At 47.9% G+C, this 21,953-nt stretch overlaps 1 protein-coding gene across 1 annotated transcript in view; it reads right to left on the bottom strand.

The window, feature by feature from the left end:
• The window catches only part of LOC142008952 (vasoactive intestinal polypeptide receptor-like), a 204,839-nt gene that overhangs the window by 12,456 nt on the left and 170,430 nt on the right, over positions 1 to 21,953 (bottom strand). The window contains exons 7-9 of the mRNA XM_074986333.1: positions 9,702 to 9,855; positions 9,132 to 9,192; positions 5,182 to 5,251 (exon numbers count right to left, since the gene is read on the bottom strand). Of these exons, the coding sequence (XP_074842434.1) occupies positions 5,182 to 5,251; positions 9,132 to 9,192; positions 9,702 to 9,855 (285 nt within the window). The remainder of the gene's footprint in view (positions 1 to 5,181; positions 5,252 to 9,131; positions 9,193 to 9,701; positions 9,856 to 21,953) is intronic.

The following is a 21,953-nucleotide window of genomic DNA, read 5'->3' as shown; positions in this document are numbered from 1 at the left end:
GTCATACATCTCAAGTATGATGATGTCAAACCCATAGAGCACAGCTATGCACGACGTCCTGCTACGTGGGGGGGACCGACGACGGGAAAGGAATAGAGTGTTTCAGTAAGTTGAATGACAGCGGTCACAACCTGCAGTAGACAGTGGTATGTCACAGACTGGGAATGGGGCAGTGTGTCAAAAAATAGATATGTGGAATGGTGCCACAGAGAACTGCAAATAGGCTCCTAATCCACCTCATCAGGCATTTCTTCTCCACACACACGCTGGCAAGCTAGGACAGCAGGGAACACAGGTAACACTGGCACGTTGCCACTGCTTTCAGACTACATCAAAGTATGAGACCATCTTAATAATCCCTAGCTTTGCTTGTCACCTGAGGCTCATCAAGTGCTCCGTAAAGGTAGTTAGGGTGCCTACACTTGGGGGAAGAGAGGTACTGACTTGAGCAAATTCACACAACAGTTGGCAGGACTAGAACTCAGATTTCTCAGATTCCCACAGCAGTGCCCGAGGCACCAAATGCTGCGGCTTGTGGAAATGTGGTATGCAGGAGAACACTTGAAACCCAGGTGTGAATTTAGACCAGTCGGGTAAGAAAATTTCCTTTTTTAAATCGCTTACCATTAATGACCTTCCAAGTAATTCTTATGTTACAGAGTTATAAAGACCAGAAGGAAACATTGTGACATTTTATCTAGTCTCTTGCAGAGCACAGGCTGGAGAATTTAATCGAGGGATTCCTACATCTCCCCCAACAACTCGTGCACAAGCCAGAGCACCTCCCTTTTCGACAGTTATCCTCTCCACATTCAAATGATCTAAGGGATGCAGAATTGACCTCAGCCCTCAGTCAAGTGGTGCCAGTGGTTCATTACCCTCATCTTGTCTGACCCACTTTGCTCCCTATAGTTTCAGGTCATGTTTATTAACTTAGAAAAAGAGAGAATTGCCCCAGACATACAGGCACCTAACCCCGGAAGTACATTATAATCAGCTCCAGTAATATACAAGCTGTAGTAACAGAACATAAGAACTGAGCTGCTTCCCAAATGCCCGTGTGGCATACAGCATTGTCTGTGTCAAGCCCAGGTGACTGAGGCCAGGTCTACACTAAAGGGGGAGGTCAAATTAAGATACACAACTCCAGCTGCACAAATTATATAGCTGGAGTCAACATACCTTAATTTGAGCTTCCGCGCCATCTCCACCGTAGGATACCGGCAGGCACAAACACTCTTGTTGGCTTCGCTTAAGTGAGGAGCAGGAGTACCGGAGCCATCAAGGGTGCCCTGTGAGCTTGACTGAGTGCGTCCCTACCAGAGGCGCTAAAATGAACTCTGGGAGATTTACCGCAGCAACTTACTTCTTCTGTGTAGTGAAGATGTAGCCTGGACCTGTTGCTACACTACCATGGAAGATTGATCCACTCAGGTTCGATCTTCTGTGGTTTTATTTTGCGCATGCATGAAACGGTACTTTCTGGCGTCAACATCAACCTCGGAACTCATTGTGAGCAGCGAGGATTAAGGAAGGTGGAAACACACCCGTTGACCTTCTTCTGTGAGGACAGCCACAGCAGTCAACTGATGCTAAGTTGATTTTAGCTACGCAATTGGCATAGCTAAAATTGCACATCAGCAGTTGACTGCAATGTCTAGTATAGACATGGCCTGAGAGAGTGAACAGGGAAGGTTCTGCTAAGTGTGAGCGGACTGTGCTCAGGGAGATGGGCAAAGTGTGTAAGATTTAGCAATGGATCTGTTTGATGAGCAGAAGAACATCATAATTACTGGACAGGGTCTGTTTTGTGCTGAGGAAAGGGCTTAGACTGATAAAATATAGTAGGCCTTTCACTCCAGGAAAAGAAAGTGTATTTCTTCCTAAAAAAGGTTACACAGAGGGCCTGTCTTTACTTATGGCTGAGTCGGTGCACTGGGGGTTGATCTTCTCAGGTTCAAGCTAGTATACCTAGTACGGTCATGCTAAATCGAATGCTTGGGGTGCTGCTTTCAATCCTGGTACTCCACGCAGTCGTGAAGAGTGAGGGAAATCGAGGAGAGCGTTTCTCCCATTGGTCTCCCACAGTGGGGAGGGCACAGAAAATTGATACTTGGTACGTTGACTCCAGCTGTGCAATTCACATAGCTGGAGTTGCATATCTTACACTGATTTTGTCCCCTAGTGTAGATCTGCCCTGGGAAAGAGAAAAACTGATCTTTCAGTCTTTCTGAAAGACAAATATTTTGACACTTCACATAGGCCGTTTCTACTCATGCCACTTGTTCCGGAAGTGGCATGTTAATGAACAGCCCGGAAAATGATAACGAAGCTCGGATGTAAATTTCTGGTGGCTCATTAGCATAGGGTCACGTGATTTGGAGTCCAGAAGAAGCTCTTCTGGACTCCAAAATAGCTGTGTAGAAGTGCGGTCCCCTGGGGAACTCCTGGAAGGATATCCTCCTTCCAGAAGCCCCATCTTCTTGAAAATCTACATGTCTGTTTTGGAGACTGGAAGAGCTTCTTGTGGAATTCTAATCATGTGACCACACACTAATGAGACACCAAAAATTTAGATCTGTGCCTCATTATCATTTTCCGGGCTGTTCGTTAGCATGCCACTTCCAGAACAAGTGGTACGAGTAGAAATGGCCATAAGGACTTAATTTCAGTTCAGTAAGGTTAATACAATAGAAAGTGGTTATTAAAAAGGTTTGTTCCTGAGATTTAGCTTTGTGGCAAGTGATGGAAGCAGATCAGCTTCATGCAAAGATAATATATGTGGCTCATAAGGAGAACTTATGTGCAAGATAAAAATCTCAGTTTGCTGTGGGCTGTACAAGTCTTGTTTTGCGGATGTTGCTCACTCTTTCCTTTCCCTCCCGCATGTTTGTTTGACATTTGGGGAATAAACTCAAAGCTGAATTCTAGTGAACTTCATCCAATTTCAGGTCCTTGTTCATAAGTGGACCCAGGTTCATTAGAGACGCATTGGGGGAGGCTGTTGGGAATCAACAGGGATGGGACCAACAGATGTCCTTAGAAATGTGATAGGGCTCTTTGGTCCCTTCGAGCTTGCACAGAAAGAACTAGACATCCGAGACTCCCATTGACTTCACTGGGAATTAGATCAAGCACCTTGAGAAATCATGCTAAAAACCTACAGCAGGGATATAATTTTCTATTAGATTCTATAGGAGGATGCAAAACACTAATGGAAATGTGATTTTTTTTTTTAAATTCAATCCTTTAGGACATTTCCATCCTGGAAGACTTAAATATCTCAGGGTCAGACTGAGCTGAATTTTGCATTTGAAACAAAACTGCAGTAGTGCCTCAGTTTACACGAGGGTTGTGCTCCCATGTACCCTCATGTAAATGGAATTTTGTGTAAGTCCGCCGGGGGCGGGGGGGGGCTTTTTCCCCCAGCGGAATGCACATTGGGCAGCCAGAGAAGTAGCAGGAGCACCTGGAGCTCCTTTTGAACGGTAAGTCCTGAGGTAGGGGGGCAGCTGGGGAGGGTTAAGCCTGGTGGTGGGTTGGAGACATGGGAGGGGTGCAAAGGGTTAAGCTAAGGAGGGTTAGGGCTGCAGGGGGGCGGGGGTGGAGTTGAGCCGGAGCCGCACACGGGGTTGGTGAGCTGGAGCCGTGCTTGGGTGGTGAGCCAGGCCGCGGAGTGGGGGGTTGAACTGGGGCCGTGTGTGAGGGTCGTGAGCTGGAGCTATGCTGGCAGGGGGTCTGAACTGGGGCCAGGGGTTTGTGCCAGAGCCTTGTGTCAAGGGTGGTGAGCCAGAGCCAAAGCCATGCTCAAGTGGTGAGTGGGGTTGGGTGGGGGAGGGGGCTCAGCCGGAGTTGAGCCAGGGCTGGGGGCAGCGGGATTTTGAGTTGCACTTAACTTGCCTTTATGGAAGTTAAGCACAACTTGAAATTGCGCATTTTGAGGGTTTACTATATTTATGTTTTCAAGGGAAAATGAGAATTGGTAGGGGGTGATTGCAGGGGAGAGGTGAATATGAGGAATCTGATGAAAATCAAGAAGGTAAGACGGGCCCTAAAAGTGAGCAAGTGTGTTGGGTTAAACAACCTGCATATAACATTGCTTGGTCTAGTTGTTGTGCAAGCCTAGACATGTGCTACAGTGACAGAAGAAGTTCTTCTATTGCTATCATAAATTCACCTCTCTGAGAATCAGCAGCTAGGTAAGTGGAAGAATTATTCCATTGACCTTGTGGTGTCTGCATCAGAGCTTTGGTCAGCTTAACTAGGTCTCTGAGAATTTTTCACATCCCTGGGTGACAAAGCTAGGTCCACTTAACTTGTGTAGAGTAGACCAGCTCTTAGATGAATCAATTTGCTACTGTGAATCAATGTGTTTGTAAATATCCAAGTAACTTCTTTTTCAGACCAGAGGTGAAATATTTGTAATATTCGTAACACTCATTGGTGCGTCTTTCCTGGAGGTAGCTTCCATCTTCATTCCAGGTTGGCAAATTCAACCTCGTTTCCATCTATCAGAGGTTTCTTCATACCATTGCCTCTGAGTACTCGCCCTTTCCTCCCAGATGCTGGTAGATGAACTGCTAAGGGAGACTGAGGATTGCGAGACTGACACGAGGTGCTGCATGCTCCATAAGACTTGCCGAGAGTTCTCTGCTCTCACTGGAGTCTAATTTACCCAAAGTCAAACCTCCACGGGAAAGGCTGTCACCCTCAGGCGGGGCTCTGAGCCCCCCAGGAACAGGTCCTGGGCATTCTAATCCATGACTTAGTTCTTAAAGGGTGGAAAGGGACCCTAATAAAGAAACGTCTGCTCTTCTCACATTAGTTACAGTACAACAGAGGAACTGCCTGATTGGATCAGACCTGTGGTATCCTGGCTCTGAGAGTGCCCAGCACTAGATGCCTCAGGGAAAGGTACAACAAGCAGGCACTTCCAAATAACCTGCCCCCAACAACTCCAGTTGTTTTCCGATTTCTCATTAGTTAAGTCGGTCCATGCCCTGAAGACAATCCACCCACCTCAGAGGAATGCTTGGCAAAAACTGTTTTCTAGTCTGTCTACGCGGCTGTATCCGACTGTTTGCATACACCATTCACAGAACACCGCTCGGTGGGTAAAGTAGGTTCTGAGCTTTCACTAATGAGGGTTTTTGCAGCCAGTGGAGACTGCTGATACTTTACCATAAAAGAAAGCAGAATAGGAGTTTTGATGATCCACCAGTATGGGGAATCTCCTATGTCTTCCCAACACCTGAAAATAAACAAACACAAATTACAACCAAATTGGTGCAAGCAGGCTGCTATACAGATGAAAGCACCAGATCTGGGTAGTTACCAATATTTTGTCTGCAAAGATTCCCAGAGAGGGATTTGACAGAACAAAGAAGATTAACTACCTGTTTGGTGAAGCGCTGGCCCAGTTGAAGTTAATGACAAATTTCCACCCTCAGGTGTTGTGATACATGTTGGCTTTAATTGGCCAACTTTTGGTTGGACATTAGAAATGTCAATTATAAAATTTTGAAAGTAAATAGGAACATTTTTCAGAAACGTTTTCCTTTTTTCCTCTTATATGGAGCTGTTTGATTTTGTTACTAATAGAGGAACACATTCATAATTTGTTCCTCCTTTTTATCAGCTCTAGCCATTTTAATTAACATTTTACTAATGCGAGACGTTGATTAGATATGGTACTTTCTAAAGAGAATATGTTATTTCATTCTAAAGACATTTATGGAGCACAGAAATGCAATAAAATATTTATTTTATTATATTATTGCATTTTTAGGTTCTTTTAGGGATGCTCAATAAATGGGCACATCTGGCTATTAGAGGGGAACTCGTGTAATTCTTGCAAAACATATGCCACCATGAATAACAACCATGAAATCCCAGACTTCTTTATGGGCATTCTAATAATAGCTAATGTTCTGCAGATAAACTATGTCCAGGAAGTCTCAAAAAGCCTAGACTTGTAGATTTTAAAGCCAGAAAGGACCACTATGATCTTGCTTGTGGGTTATCAGCTTCTTTGCCTAGGATGTGATGCATTCTTTGCCTAGCCTGAATGGGTCCACTGGGTTCAAAATGACCTGCTCTCAGAACCACCCCTCAGAGCATATGACCATTCTTAGCAATTTTTTTTCATAGCTCCCTTGGTATGTTTTGCAATCCCTGCAGTAAGACATGGTGCAAACCACTGTCCTGAGATATTAATGGAGGAGCAAATTTACAGGGCCACTTGGGGGAGGTAAGCAGAGATCAAGTTCCCAACAGGCTTGGCATGAGTTGTGGTTTTTGGGAAACCCTGTGAAATTGCAGACCAAACGCAGTTTAAAGAGACAGCTGTATAGTGGTTCACTGTTCTTCACAAATTGAGAATGACCCTTTTAAAGGTGGATGTTTGGCATGGACTGGCCAGTGAACATTTTCACCGAATTCAGTGGGAATATGTTTGAAGGCCACAAAAGATGAAAGAAAGAGCGAGCTCTGGTCTACGCTGTACATCTATAATGGCATAACTATGTCACTCGGGGTGTGAAAAATCCACACCCCCTAAGTACTTATATTGACTTAATTCCCCATGTAGACAGTGCTATGTTGGCAGGAGAGCTGCTCCCATTCAAATAGATACTGACGGTGGGGAGATAGCTCACTGATGCTAATGGGAGAAAGAAGTCTTTCCACTGACAGAAGAAGGTGCTCTTCCACCTCCAGCCCATGGACCCTCCTGGCTGTTCCCCTCCCCTATACGCCTTTCGCGCTGTAGCAGTGGAGTCCTGCATTTTCTTGCTCCACACTTTCCCTCCCAGCCCTTTCTGAGGAGACACGAGTTGCCTGACTCGCGCTCAAGCCCTCCTCTTGCCCGGAGCTGGAATGCCGTGAACCAACAGCAATGGAACACAAATCAGGTGACCTGCACTCTCTGAAAGTGCTGGGAGGATGTGGGAGGAGCAGGGCAGTGTGGGGCTCCAGGGCCCCGGTGCATGAGAGGTGGGAGAGGGAGGTAGTTTGGGGGGGCCATAGGTGGAACCCTAGGGGGCCACAGGCTGCTGCAACCCACTGAGATGAAGGAGGGCCACTCATGCGTCCCATTCACTCTTTGCGATAGCCCATGTGTCTCCACTGAAGTGCTACAGTGCATCTGCACTGATAAAGCGTTTTAAGTATAGACTTCCCTAAATATGGCAATGAAGGGGATGCTGACGCCCAGCACCTCTTTGCCCCCAAGTACCTTTGAATTAAAAACCAATTAATGCTCACAATGCTTACGTGAGCTGAGGATTGTTATACCCATTTTACGATTAGAGACACAGGGGCAGAGCAGCCGAGCGATGTGTTCAAAGATCACAAAGCAAGTCAACGGCCGGCAGACCAGTGGAATGACTAGGTCCTAACTGTGTGCGCAGACCACTTGAAAGAGTGCAAGAGGCATGAGATAAAGGGTGAGCTGTCACAAAGCCTGAGAAGCCCCCTTCCAATGTATGAATCGGAGAAGACGAAGCGTCTCAGGATGCACTGTGTGGCACTGTTCGCCAGGAGGGAGTGAACTGTAAAGTGCCCCAGTGGGTTGCATGCTCTCTGGCCCCTGCAGAACTTGCTGGTGCCCACTAAAAGTTCCCTAAGGCACATTAGGGTAGTGCTGTTTCAAACAGAGAGCAGTGGAAGGGGAAGGGATGGGGAAACCATCTTGTTAGCGACAATTTATCTGATCCAGATTGAAAGCAAAAGAAGAACATAAGCCTCCATTGAGGTGGAGGAGGGTGAAGGACACACTCGAAGGTTTTGGCAGGGTAAAGGTCACAGCAGAATATGGTGAGAGAGACAAGTGGCACTCACCAATATAATGCTTAGTAAGCATGTAACTTCCTGTTTAACTAGTTATCCAGTTAATGTTAAGTTTGACTGGTTAACCGATTAAATGTGGGGGCAGTTGGGGGGACACCACTGTCCAGATAGACAGGGGCTGCTCTGGCCTGGCTGATGCACCCCTGCCTGCAGCGCTCCTGGGCCAGGCCCGCCACAGGCAAGGGGCTGCTCCAGCCAGGCTGGAGCACCCCCATGCCCACAGCAGGCCCAGCAAGCTATCCCTCATGCACTGAAATGCACAGCAAGGGTGCTCTGCACCCTCACACGACCTATCTCCAAAGCAGCATCTTTGGCAGGTTTTGATCTTCATTAACTCTCTGTTGAGCCCCCGAAAGCCTTACGTCAGAACACAGCTGTGCAGAGGTCAGAGCTCCTGTGCTGCTCGGACTGCAGCAGGGTCATTCACACCAGACAGAAACGAGAAGAGTATCCCACTGATGTCAGTTTCCAATTTTCAAGCGAAAGGAGAGGTGAGAAACGAGCCCTGCGTTGGCAGAGCAGCAATGACAGCATTGTTATTTCCTGTTGCCCATTGTTACTTGCGACATGAGAGGCAGGGTTTATTTAGAGACAAGAAGGCAGTTCCCATCCTGCCTGGATCCTGGATTAAATAATCTGAGGATCAATAATAAACCTTAACCTATAGAACCAAACTGTATAGGCAGATCTGCAAATGCAACTCACGTTGACCACCATGGGTCACAATGGAGACACACCAAGGGGTAAACTTCATCCCTGGGGTAACTCCACCAATCACAATTTAGTGAGCATCTGTGGTATGCCACAAATATATTTGGACAATATGTTTATTAAGACTTTCCATTTCTAAAGCAGCTGCCATCCAATCATCCCAAGGCCCTTTAGAAACATTAATGAATTAGACACAGCATCACAAATCCCTTGTGAATCAGGTTATTATTATTTCTGTGCACAGATGGGGAAAGTGAGCTGCAGAATGAGTAAATTCCACCTGGCGGAACCATAATTAGAACTCAGATCTTGGGGCTTCTGGCCTTGGGCTTTAAAAATAAGCTCCTCCTTTTACTCACTAGGTTTAAAAGTGAATGTTTTTTACTTTAACTTCAAGACTGGGTTTTGTTCAGGCTACTTCAGCCAGTATCGCCTCTCAGAAAGGACAGTTCCAAAGAAGATCTATTTTCAAAGATATTTTTTTACAATTCATGCTCCCTGAGACACTCCAGATAAGTTTCCCTTTAAGGTGCCTCAAAACCAAAGACATTAAGGTGACTTCAGAGACTTACCCAACATTGTCAAAGTGAACCCGTGTAACAGTCCATGCTGTGATGAAAACCGATGGTGCCCCTGTCAGTAGAGGACAAGGATAGAGTCACACTGGCTATTTGTTTTCTTTGTCAAGGCTTTTCCAGACCTAGCCCCACCTGAATCAGTCTTGTTCATTACTGAGACATTGACACCAATGGTGACAGAGTTGTGCGTGGGTGAGGACTGTTTTATTAACCAGTGGGGCAGGTATGAACTGAGTCTGCAGGGTTGGTTCCTACGCTGTCTAGATTTTGCTGATTTCATTTCACTGTACAAACAGATGGTTTATTTGCTTCCCTGCATAAGGGTTACTTGTGCTTTTAGATTTCTAGGGGCTCTTGCATGCATGGAAGTGAGGAAGAAATACCTATAAAGTTGCCCTGTTGCTTTGATTTTAAGTACTTGAAATCTGGGACGGAAGGGGTGGGGGTGGTTTGGGAGGCAGGAAGTGGAGAGAACATCAAGACAACTGTTTTGTTTATTTCTACCAGAACCCCCAGGTCACCTGAGTTCATTTTTCTCCCCTTCAAATTCAAGAAAACGCGTACCCCAGCCAATCAGGATATACCACCAGAAGTACTTCCTCTCTGAAAATAAAGAGATGACCAAAAGGGTGCGCAGGTACAAGCCTTCCACCAGCAGCCAGAAGTAGTTGGCCATGACGCAGTACTGAAAGAAAACCATTGCGGCCTTGCAGCCAACCTGGAAGAGAAGAAAAGAACGGAGGTGAACCGAGGAGACGTTTTAGTGGTAAGAGATTCAGAGGAAACAATCAGGTTTGCTGTTAATGCTTGTTTGCTACCTATCCTGGCACAGTTGGAACCTCTCTCGTCCGGCACCCTCAGGACCTGAACAGTGCCAGATGAGAGAATTTGCCTGACCACGGGGAGTCAATATTGTCTAGCACATTTAGGGGTAAATTACAGCTAAACAGCAGCACAGAACACTGAGAGCCAGGACTGCTGGTTGTAAACAAACTTTACGGGACTACAGGAAACTTGGCCACACCCATGAGACGTTGTTGTCTGGCTAACTCAGTCATGCTGGATTACGGATCTTGCTGGACGGGAGATTAGAGATGTTTGACCTGCATTTGTAATGTATGCCAAGGGTGCCTAGAGCATATCGACGAATGTCCTTTATTAACATTGCAATAAATCTGACCAATAAATAAAATGGTGTGTTGCTACACAATGAAGGCTGGAAGGGTACACAAGTCACACTCCCACCTGGAGTGTTTCCTGTGGTCCCACAAAATTTCTTTACAGCCACCAGTCCTGGCTCTCACTGTTCTATGCTGTTATTTAGCTCTAATTTACCCCTAAATGTCTTCGAAGAGCCCAGTAAGCAGCAGAACATAGCTGTACATACGGTTGGCAATGTGCTAGACAATATTGACCTTCCGAGACCTAGTAAATTCTCTTGTCTGGCAACGGTCAGGTCCTGAGGATGGTGGACTAGAGAGATTCAACCTGTACATCCACTAGTGAGGTGCAGTAAGAGGAGCAGAATTTGGTCCTGGGGGTTGACAGTTTTTAGATACTTGTAGATCAGTGGTGGGCAACTTGTGGCCCGTGGGCTGCATGTAGTCCACTGGGGAGCCACATGCGGCCAGTGCACCCCTTGGCTGCCTCCCTGCCCCATGTATCTCTTGCACACTGGGGCCCTGGAGCCCTGCACTTCCTATGCCTCTCCCTCCCTCCTGGCACCTTTGGTGCATGCACATCACCGGCTTTGCGCTCCGTCCTGGCTCCTCCTCCTTTCTCCCAGAGCTGAAACGCCGTCAATCAGCTGCTCCTGCCTGTTTCCGCTCTGGGAGGGAGGGACAGGAACGGGAACAGAGCATGAATCAGGTGATTGGCTGCGCTCTTAAAATGTTGGGAGGGTGGAGGAGGTGTAGATAAGTGCAGGGCTCTGGTACCCAAAAGCCATGTTAGGGAGGGGGGGGCCCAAAGGGCTGCAGCTGGAAAACCAGTGGGCCATCGGCTGCTGCACCCCTCTGCGGTGAAGGAGGGCAACTCATGGGCCTCCTGGGGATTTGTGATTGTCCAGCACTGCCGCAGAGAGTTGTTCCTTTGTCACTACATTGGCAAGCTGTACATAGGGGCAGATTCTCAGCTGGGTAAATCTCCACTTCCCTGAACTCAGTGGAGCTCTCCACCCGCTGAGCTGAGCTGGCTCTTTGCTGTTTTGTTTCCGTCTTTAAACCTCACAATGAGGACAACTGCTTGGCACATCAGCGTCCTCAGCTCCAGGTGGTGCTGGCAGACTCTCGCTCTGGAGCCGGGGCGGGGTGGGGAGGGTGGGGAGGGAGACAGACAGCAGGCAACTGGCGATGCAGCTAACTCCAATGGATGGGAAGGTGATGAAGAGAGGATGCGACGAGGCATTGGCCATGGCAGCCAAGGCACCACATAGGCTCCAGACAGCTGTTCACTCTGTAGCCCGCCTGGTGGGTTGGCTTGCTTGATGGATGCCCCTCACTGTGGAAGGGAAGGGCCAAACCCCGTTTGCCTGGCTCAATTCCATAGCCGAGGAGTGGGGAGGAGGGTGCTACAGGAGAGAGTAAAATGAGTAAGGTTTGGTCCTAACGGTATCCAGGAAGTAGGGGGAGAAAGTTGGATGCTGTCAGGTTTTGTCAGGTGGCATCCGAGACCAATTTGCTCTGAGTGCTTTAACCATGGACCATCCTGTCAGGAGAGATTGTTTCTAAGCCCTGCCATTCCCCTGAGCTTTTCTGTTCAAGTAACTCAACAGCACACGCCAGGGGCTGCACGTAACAGGGAAAAGGTGTATTTTCCAGGGGCCCTGTGAGGATTCTCAGTGGTTGCTCTCCTGGGTTTTGCTGCTCTGAGAAAGCATGTTAGGCCTGCAGCAAACAGTCTGCGTGCTTGGGGATCTCTGCTCTTAAGGGTTCTCTCTGCCCCAGGGAATCTTCGCCTCCAGGCCATGTGGCAGGGAGGAGGGGGCACGGGGGGAGCAGGGACAGCTTGGAGTTTGAAGACCCTGCTGGGGATGGAGGTGGGTTCTGCCTGTTTGGTCTACCTGTGAGAAAGAGGTGGGGTGGGGGGACCTGGCTAATAACCTTCTGCCCTGTTGGTGCTCAGCTACAAGTTCCTGCCGGGTTGGGACCTGGTCCAGACCTGAAATCGTCTGACCTTTCACGAGCCCTTTGTTATTTCTTTCTGACTCCTGTCTCTAATGCACTGCAGCCGTGTTCAGAGCTATGCCGCACTGCTCGAAGATGAAAGAAGCAGCCCTGCCATTTTTAGAGCCTCTTGACTTGTTTACAGAGTGTGGGTGCATGAGAGATCACAGTACTGCCATTGCCTGCCTGATGTGAATACGCAGTGCCTGATGACTCATGCACCCATCACAGGGACGACTTGTCTTCACAGGGGTACACTTCCTCCAGGCATGCACAATCTGTGTCTTACCTAGGCGATCCCCTCCAAACTGGCCATAGGACTGGGACTGGAGTAAAAGCTGCCAGACACTCTGGAAATCGCAGGAACAGGAATAACATTCTGTTTCCGTACCTCTAATGGCCATGGGCTTTGCTCTGAAAATGATTTGGTCCTGGTGGGGTTTTCGTAGCATTTTAGACTAGTCCAACTTGAAGGAACCTTGAGTGGTCTTTGAGGCCAGTCCTCTGCACTAATGGCAGGACCAAACACCACCTAGACCAGTGGTTCTCAAACTTTTTGGCATCATGCCCCGCTTTTGATTTCTGAGAAACCCTCAGGCCTCCCCACCTCTTCTTTACCATTGTCCAACCCCCCTTTTAACAAAACATCCAATTCGTAATTTAAAATAGACACAAAAACGTTATTTAAAATTAAAAACAAGCACAAATAGTTTTTCTTGGCCCCTTGCAGGCCACCAGAGCTGACCGCAACAGCCACCTGCCCACCTGAGACCTGCACGGCCAGAGCTGCCTGCCTGAACCCCGTGCCACAAAGGCCAGCCACCCACCAGCTGCTCAGGCCAGCCACCTGCCTGCCTGCTGGCTGCCTGAGCCCCTCCCTGCTGGGACCAGCTGCTTGCCCAGCAGCTGCCCACCGCAGCCACAGGCAAGCTGCCCGAGCTGCCCACCCAAGCCCCACGCTACCAGGGCCAGCTGCCCACCTGCCCTCCCAAGCCGCCCGAGTCCCATGCCACCGGGACCAGCTGCCTGAGCCCCGTGCTGCTGGGGCCAGCCAGCCACCCGCCAGCCAGAGCCACCCGAACCACCCGAGCCCCACACTGCTGGGGCCAGCCACCTGAGCCCTGCAATGCCAGGGCCAGCTGCCCAAGCACTGCGAGACCCACAAGCCGGCCGGCTGCCTGAGCCCCATGAGCTGCCCACCTGAGCCGCTCCCATCCCCCGAAGCCAGGCACCAACAGCCACCTGCTCTTACCCATCCCCCTCACCTGAGCCACACACCCCCAGCCTCTCATCTAATGCCATCCTCCTCCTCCCCTCCCCAACCCACACTCACTCATCTTTGCAGCTAGCTCCATGCGGGTCTTTGCCAGCTGCCTGCCTTTTATAGCGGCTGCGCCGGGTCACCCATGTAAAATGTCAGGGGCTGACAGCTGGAAGCAAAGGCCGGATCTTTCTTGGGGTGGGGGAATGATGTGGGGGGATGGGTCACCTTGCGCCCCCCTAGAATTTCTTCTTGCCCCCCCCCCAGGGGTCACACCCCCCAGTTTGGGAAACCATGATCTCGACCACCCCTGCCAGGTGTTTGTTTAACCTCCTCCTAAATATCTCCAGAGATGGAGATTCCACAGCCTCCCCAGCAATTTAGCCAGTGCTTAACCACCCTGACAGTTAGGAAGATTTTCCTAACATCCCACCTAAACCTCCCTTGCTGCAGTTTAAGCCCATTGCTTCTTGGTTAAGAAGAAAAATGTATTTCCCTCCTTCTTATAACAACCATTTAGGTACTTGAAAGTCGTTATCATGTCCTCACTCAGTCGTCTCTTTTCTAGAACAAACAAACTCAGTTCTTTCAATTGTCCTTTACAGATCATGGTTTCTAGACTTTAATCTTTTTTGTTGCTCTGTTCTGAACCCTTCTGCAGTTTCTCTACATCCTTCCGGAAAGGCGGAGCCCAGAACTGGACACAATACTCCAGTTGAGGCCTAATCAACACAAAGTGGAAGAATTACTTCTCGTGTCTTGCTTACAGCACTCCCATCAATACATCCTAGAATGATATTTGCTTTTTTTCCCCAGCAGTTTCACACTGTTGACTCATATTTAAGTTGTGGTCCACTATGACCCCTCGATCCCTTTCTGAAGTACTTCTTCCTAGACAGCCGCGTCCCATTTTGTATGTGTGAAGCTGATAGTTCTTTCCCGCGAGGAGTACTTTGCATCTATACTTGGTTTAGTTTGCTAACAGCGGTAGGGCTGAGCTCTCTGGTTTATTTGGTGGAATTGTGTCTAATGCCACCTTGGCGAGGACTGAACTGGATCCTTATTGGGCTGAAAGTAACAGTCGCAGCAAGGCAATCTGGGAGGCATAACAACCTGCTTGAAATGGAATAGAAGAGTCTCTACAGCTTGAAGCAGGCTCTGCAGATGGGGCTGTAACAGATTCATAGCCTCTGTGAGCTACTGGGCGCAGAAGGAAGCATGTATCACATTCAGCAGGAGGTTACACACTGGTTAAAGGAGAGCAGAACATGAGGGGAAGTTCTGAACATTGGCGAGGAGGGGGATCTCCCAATAGCTTATCAGCTCCAAAGAGGAGCTGGCTGTCTCTGCCTTGCTGCCTGAATTTGGAGCAGCGATTCGGAGGATGTGCGTGCTGCTTCTATAAAACCCTGTACGGAACTGAGAGAGGAAGGGAAAGTTATTGGCTAGACATCTGAGAGCAAGAAAGAGGCAGAGTACATTAAGGGGGATTTGGCTCTCCTTAGTTCAATGAAGTTCTATGTCCAGTGTTCAAAGAAAGCAGCTCCGAGATTTTTTGTAACTGACACACGGCAGCAACCAACAACAGCAAGTGCAATGGGGATTCTGTGTTTGGCAGCAGGAAGAAGGAAACAGGTGCTGCTTGCAATTTAGCTCTAGCCCCAGGGATTCAATAGACTATGTTTCCCTCCGAGTCCCTACTTTCCTGCTGCCGCAGAGTGGTGATGGGGGACCTTTTCCTGCTGCAGATCCTGTTGGATGCCACCCTAAAACCTAGGACGGGGTCTGCAAGCTGCAGGGCTGGAGCTGCTAGTGGCTCTTTAAGGACTTCTTTGTGGCTGGAGATGCTATAATTGCAAAGTGAAAACAAAAAAATCCGCCCAAAACAAAAAATCCTGATTATTTTTGTTAAACAGCGAACGTCTAAAAGCCCAACAAGGAACAACTCATATCTGAATAGCAAACAATTTGTGATCTCGAAACTTTGGATAAGTCCCCCTTTAATATGTGCAGTGGATTGTGGGATATGATACGATATCTGTGTTTTGATCGTGTTGTTAATAAAGTCTTGATTTTGAAAAGGAAAAAAGAAGCTTGCAGCATTCCTGCTGTGAAGGGCAGCACGCATTTTAAGAAAGAAAAACTGAAATTAAACATGAAATAAATTTGGTATACTTAAAGTGGGGTTTGAATGTCTTCAAAAAAGAGGAAAATCGCGGATGAGAACAGAGAATTTTAAACTGAATGGACTCTATCCCTTTGCATTTATACCAGCTTCGGCCAGGATCCCTTTGTGTCTCATCTGCAATGAGAAATTTGCCAGAAACAAAAAAATGCAACCTTGTGAGGCATCTTCTCAAACATACTGCTTTTGCTGAATAGTAACCTGCTTCAGATGCCAGAAAAAAAGCCATGGAGGAGCTGCTACACAACACAGATCATCAGGTAGCATAACTGGGTAGTTTTGTGGCAACCCAAGCAATTGTGAGAAAAGGAAAACCATTCGCGGATGGTGAATATATAAAAGGGAACTTTAGCGAAGTATCAGAGCAGCTGTGCAGCGATTTCAAAAGCAAAACCCAAATTGCTCAGAATCTAGTGTCCTCCAGAGAGAGAGAGAGAGAGAGAGAGAGAGAGAGAGAGAGATCTGGGAGATGGGGAACTGAGGGAGGGCAGAGTGTGGGCAGGGCCAGCCTGGCCAGTTGGGAAGGCGTTGTCTTCCCTCTCCTCATATACGTGCCACCCATGCCACCAGAGGAGACATGTAGACAGGCATGAGGTGAAGGTGCCTGAGGAGGAGGCAAGCTGGGAACAGGGGATGAAGAAAGGCTGAGGGGCTGGTATGCAGAAGCTGGTGACACCTATTGTTCTGTCCAAAGTCATGTGGTATAACTTGCCCTTCCCTAACACTCCCTGAGAGGAGTTTCTTCCCCAGGGCGAGACACTTTGGGACAGTTTTCCTGAGCAGTGAAATGCAGCCACCACACTGAGGCAATTAGTCACTCGGAGACGGCCTGAAGACTGCGGTACACTAAATGCTCATGCATCATAATCCTCCATGACTAATGGCTCCGGTTAGTCCCATATAGTCATCAATTACCCGGCAAGTCTCCTTAGTTACCAGAGCTCAATAGAAATAACTCAGCTTGATGTGAGCTGGTTAGAGCCCTCTGATGTTCCGAGGAAGGCTGAACAGCTGCACTCAGAGCCCGTGTGTAAACAAGGCAACTTCCCAGAAGCAAAATGTGCAGCAGTTATTACTGGCCCAGCAAAGCAGCAGCGCACAGACTGCTTCTGTACCTATGAGCATCTCTCTGCTTCCCTTTCAGAAGTACAGCCTGAAAGAAGAGTACTTTATTGGCACTCAAGTCCCCATTCAAATTTCCCTAAGGGCGGAAAAAGTCTGGTTGTGGCTGGCGCATGTTGCACGTTTAGTCTCTATAAACAGCCCGTGTCAGACTCTGCCGTCACTGAAGCAAGAGTGAGTGATATTCTGCCCTGTGGATCTCAGGGATATTGCGCAGACCTTGCAGCACAATGGGAGGAAGCCTAAAATTACTGTTGCTTCTTCTTGTGTTCTCCCACAGCGTGGCTGCTCTGGAGCGCCTGGTAGAATTCAAACAATCCCGGAGGCCTGGCTGAGTTATGGTGGTGTCCCTAGGCTGTCCTGACGGCTACTATGCTGCCTGGAATCTCTGCAGCACTGTGTTTTGGAATGCCATTCCAACATACCCTTCCTTTGCCCAACCCAGCCTCAGTGTGCACCCTGTTCCAGAGCTTGCAAAGGGGTTATTGGAAGACAGCTTTACAGCTGCCTTCCCCACTATTTGTGCCTGGAGAATCCTCACAAGGCTGGACCAGAGCGTTTAGGCTCTGTTATAGACGTTCCAGTCCTTTTGCATGGAATGAAAAGATGGAGCAGAGGTGAGGATAACATCCAGTGAGCTTTGCCAATGACTTCAAGAGATGAAAGACGGTCCTAAGTTTGTTATAGCCCTGAAGCAATAGCATTTATACCACAGGTTTCACCTGCAGAGCACATCCCACACATTCACTAAATCATTCACGTAATACTACTGGGAAGTCAGTCATGGTGTTACTCTGCTCCTTTTACAGGTGAAGGACCTGAGGCACAGAGGAAAGGCCATAATTTTCAAAAATGGCCTGTAATGTTTGGGGCCTCAGTTTTCAGACAGTTGACTTTAATTAACAAGTGGAATGAATTAACTTTAACTAACCTGGTTATGAGAGGTGCTAAGTACCTGTAGCTCCAAAACAGGTCAATGGAATCTGTGGATGCTCAGCATGTCTGAAAACCAGGCCGTCAGGATGCAGGTGGCAGAAGTAATTTAGAGGCTTGATTCCCACTGTTTTCCATGAGAGCTATGGGCCTCGGTATCTACCCTTATTGTTGTGTGCAACGTGCAAACCTGTGCCATGGAGCCAACAGCTGGGATCCGGATGTGCATCACCCAAATCCTGCCCTCCACAACGAATAGCCCGAAGTGTCACTCAAACTCTCTTCTCCGGATGCAACTATCATGGTAACTGTGTCCACAGCAGGGAGCCCAATAACTGAGACACAAGCTGAGCCTACTTGAAAATGTGAGCATTAGGTGACTTCCCAAAGCCTATGGATGGAGAAAGTGTCCGAATCCAGATTAAAATTTAGGGTTTCCTGATCTCTAATCATGCTAGCTTGGCTTTTCCCCTGAACAGAAATGATCAGATTACTTCATAGCATGGACCAAACGCCAGCCTCATTGAAGCTGGACTCATCAGTGCAAATGGCCTGGAACTATTAACTTCTGGAGGGCTGTATTACTTGCAGACAATGTTCACCTTATTGTGAACAGTGAGGATGCTCTCTGAAGATTACTGAATGCTCATGGACTAAAATTCATGCAGATAAATCCATATTCAGTCCAAACCGAAAGCCCCTTTCCTTCCAGCGGGCACATTCCACCTGTGAGCACCTGGTTGTTAATTGCACCTGGATGAACCTGGCAGCATTTGGCAGCACTGCAGGTGAGTTCTATCCAAGCTCTATGCAGCAGTACAGCAGGTGGATTGTACCTGGAAGTACCTAATAGGTATTCTACCTGAAATGCTGGGTAGGGAAGCAGTCTTCCTTGAAATGGACACAACGGGCTCATGTAGAATCCCAGCAAGTGAGTTCTGTCCTGATTAAACTACTCTGTCTATTTTGAGGGGCTCCACCACCATAGAACCTGGGCACCAATCTCAAATAAAAGGACTCAGCCTGAATTTGTCCAAAGCTGATGCTGCTCTACTTCTAGACCCAGTGGCTTTTGCTTCCTACATTTTATTCTGATGCTTACTATTGATTCCGTGTTGGCAGCCCTGTTGCCTGGCTCTGCCTAGAATGCAGAAAGCAAGCTCTGCCTGGGAGATATTCCAGTGGACGCCTTCAGGAGCAGGCAAATAGTTAACTTGCTTTCCAGCCAGGAGTACAGCTGGAACCTTATTTGCTGATTTCTACGTGCCTGCAATGCAACCTATTTTGTGAATTGCTGCCAGGAGCAATCAGGTAAGTGTGGGGAGAAATGCTCTGGCTCAGCTGGTTCTTTGATTCCAGGGGCTGATTCAGCAGGCGTTTGGCATTTTGTAACAGCAGATATTGAACTAGGCAGCATCCCAGGGTGGGGGTGGGGGGGTGGAGAGATGATGCTCTTCTCTGAACAAGAACAGCTCTTGCAGCACCAGCCTTGGCTCTCAACCCTCCCCAGAATATGAATTGATGCCTTGAGAGGGACTGTGCGATTCACACCTTCCCAATGGCTTTTCACAGACCGTGTTCACTTTCATCTGACAAGCCATCCCTTCAGGCCCAGCTGTTTAAGTTGCTGCCTTCTGAACGCACCTGATCAATCGCGAACCAAGAAATGATTTCTATGATATCAGCAAGTCAGGTGTGAGGCTCGAGGAAAAAAAAAACTAAAAAGGCAGATTTAACTAACATATTGCTGTCAATTGGGAAGACAATAGGGCACCTCCACCTCTGCCGTCATCCTAGGTGGAGCAGAGTTGCTGAGGTTCTATCTGATTTCAAGCCAACGCTCCTGATGTATGCTCAGGAGTGCAAGAAAGGGATGGTGGATTTGGAGCGCAACATTTATTATTAATTAAAATTATTAATTTTCGTATTTCCAGGATTAGTTTGCAATGCATTTGGGTCTGCAAATTCTTGGTGTGATCCAAAGCATCAGAGGAACTCTTACAGTTTCGCTGTTACCTTTTCTCCCCCCGCTGTCTCCTCCTGCTTACTGATCCTCACCTGACATTTGTATGACATGCAGTCAGAGAGAGTCTTTTCCTTGGACATATGGGTCCTAGCGCTATGGGATCCTGGTCCAGGAGCGGACCTCGAGGTATTATTGAACTAAGTAATATTGGAGCTGTCATAACTGGAGAGCTGTGCTGCTTATTGGATGTCATAGTGTGATAAAGTCCTGATCTCATTATTTCAGACTCAGATTTAATTACTCTATATGCTAAGAGAGCTCTAATCACTACAGGCATGCCCAAGAGCCCCACATTGTATTCAGCTGCACAATGCATCTTCCACTGATTTCTGTGGGAGCTGCACCCAGGTATTAGATTGGAATTAGGCTCCAAATGTAGATTTTTTTTCTCCTCATGGGACAATACTTTCTGTTTGTTACTCCTGGGCTCAGCTAGAAGTTTTGTCCCAAGACAGAGAGAAATGGAGGAGACTTGTAGGAGACGTGCTCCACCTGATGTACAAGGGCTTAAGTCAAGTAAGTCAAAAATGTTTCTAGTCACATTTCCAGGAGCACTCAGGAGCCCTGCTGTCCAGCCTTCTGGAAACACAAATTGCTCCCTCAATTCCACTGCACGCTCATTGCCTGAGCAGGGGCATTGCTGCCCATCTGCCCAAGTCAAGCACCCCAGAGTTAGGGGGCAGAAGCTAATTGTCAGCCACCTCTAAAGGAAGTAGATGAGAAGGGAATATTACTTGAGACTATGCAGATTCCACAGGGCTCTTTTCATGCCACCTTTATGAGGGAGGACCACACCAAAATCAGCAGTATCTGCTGGGAACCCATCCTGTGTCTCCCAGGAAGGGAACCGCTTGGATTTGCAAATGTGAGCTGCTCTAATATCAACCAGTTGGTGAGAGACTCCCAGGGCCCATATCCTAGCTGAGCACAGCCACAGCACAACAAACTCCATCCCTGGCTCCACCCCACCACTCCTGACATGCTTCTTGTGTTGGTGGGTGGCCTAGGAGCTGGTTACACTGGTTCTATGCCAGAGGAGACGGGGGCAGTTTACTTGTCCTCTGTGTCTCATGCCCAGAAGATGGACTGGAGAAAGAGGATCTACTCTTAGGTGTTTTTAGAGAGGAACCAAGATCATAGTTAGAACATAAAACTCTTCTGCCTTCATCCACTTTCCCTCATACAGACAGTGACACCCAGGACAATAAGCCCTATTCCCCCATAAGTACCTTGTTCAAAAAAAAGCCATCCTACGGAATACAACTTGTTGTTATCCTTCAATCTCAATAGATCTTCACCTTGTCAGAGGTTTTCCTCTTTCGCATTTTCCTTGTGGGTTCCATGTGAGAACTTCACAGACACCTTCACTTGCTTCTCTTGATTTGATAAGTGGTTCTTGTCTTGCTCTGTTCCAAAGTTCTTCCTCTGTGACCAAGTCTTGCCACTTGATGTGAAGGAGGCACCTCAGGCATCTGTTTATGAATGTCCGTAGCTTGTGATTTGAAGACTTTTTAGTATGCCAGGTAAGCTAACAGCGAAACTGTAAATGTTCCCCTGATGCATTCAAACATGCTAAGAATTTGCAAGCTCAAATGCACTGCCAGGAGCTATTTTTGCTGCCCTCATTCTATTGCTCCCAATAGGCCCCATGTCTATTTTGTGGTAGAAACAAGCCTGGCTGCTGGGGATGGAATCCTCTCCTATTGAAGCGAGTGGCAAAACTCCATCAATTTCAATAGGGCCAAGATTTTACCCCCGGGACTAATCTTCAGATGATATTGATGGGAGCTGAGAGCACTCAGTGCCTAAGACAATCAGCCCCTGGCTGCTGCCATTTTGCTCAGGTTCCAAGAATGGGTTAAAAAAAAGCAAAGCCAGCCCCACCCCTTGTGGGCATGTGGATAGCAGCAAAGAAAGGAAATTACAAATCTGAGCAAATGTGACAGAGCTTTTAAATCCCCTCTTTATTCCCTGTTTTCCTTTACTGCTGTTGTAACGGGGATTCAGGTGGGTTTACAGCTCCCCCTGGCCCCATTTAACTTCCTCGATCCTACAGAAGGGAAAACCAGGTCCAGGTCCATGGGATTCGTGCTCCTAATTTTCCTAGGTGCTTCTGAAAATTCCC

Source organism: Carettochelys insculpta, chromosome 2 (genome assembly GCF_033958435.1).
Source record: "Carettochelys insculpta isolate YL-2023 chromosome 2, ASM3395843v1, whole genome shotgun sequence".
Lineage (NCBI taxonomy): Eukaryota > Metazoa > Chordata > Testudines > Carettochelyidae > Carettochelys > Carettochelys insculpta.
Note: the sequence above shows the minus strand (reverse complement) of the source record. Positions and strands in the feature narration are given on the sequence as shown.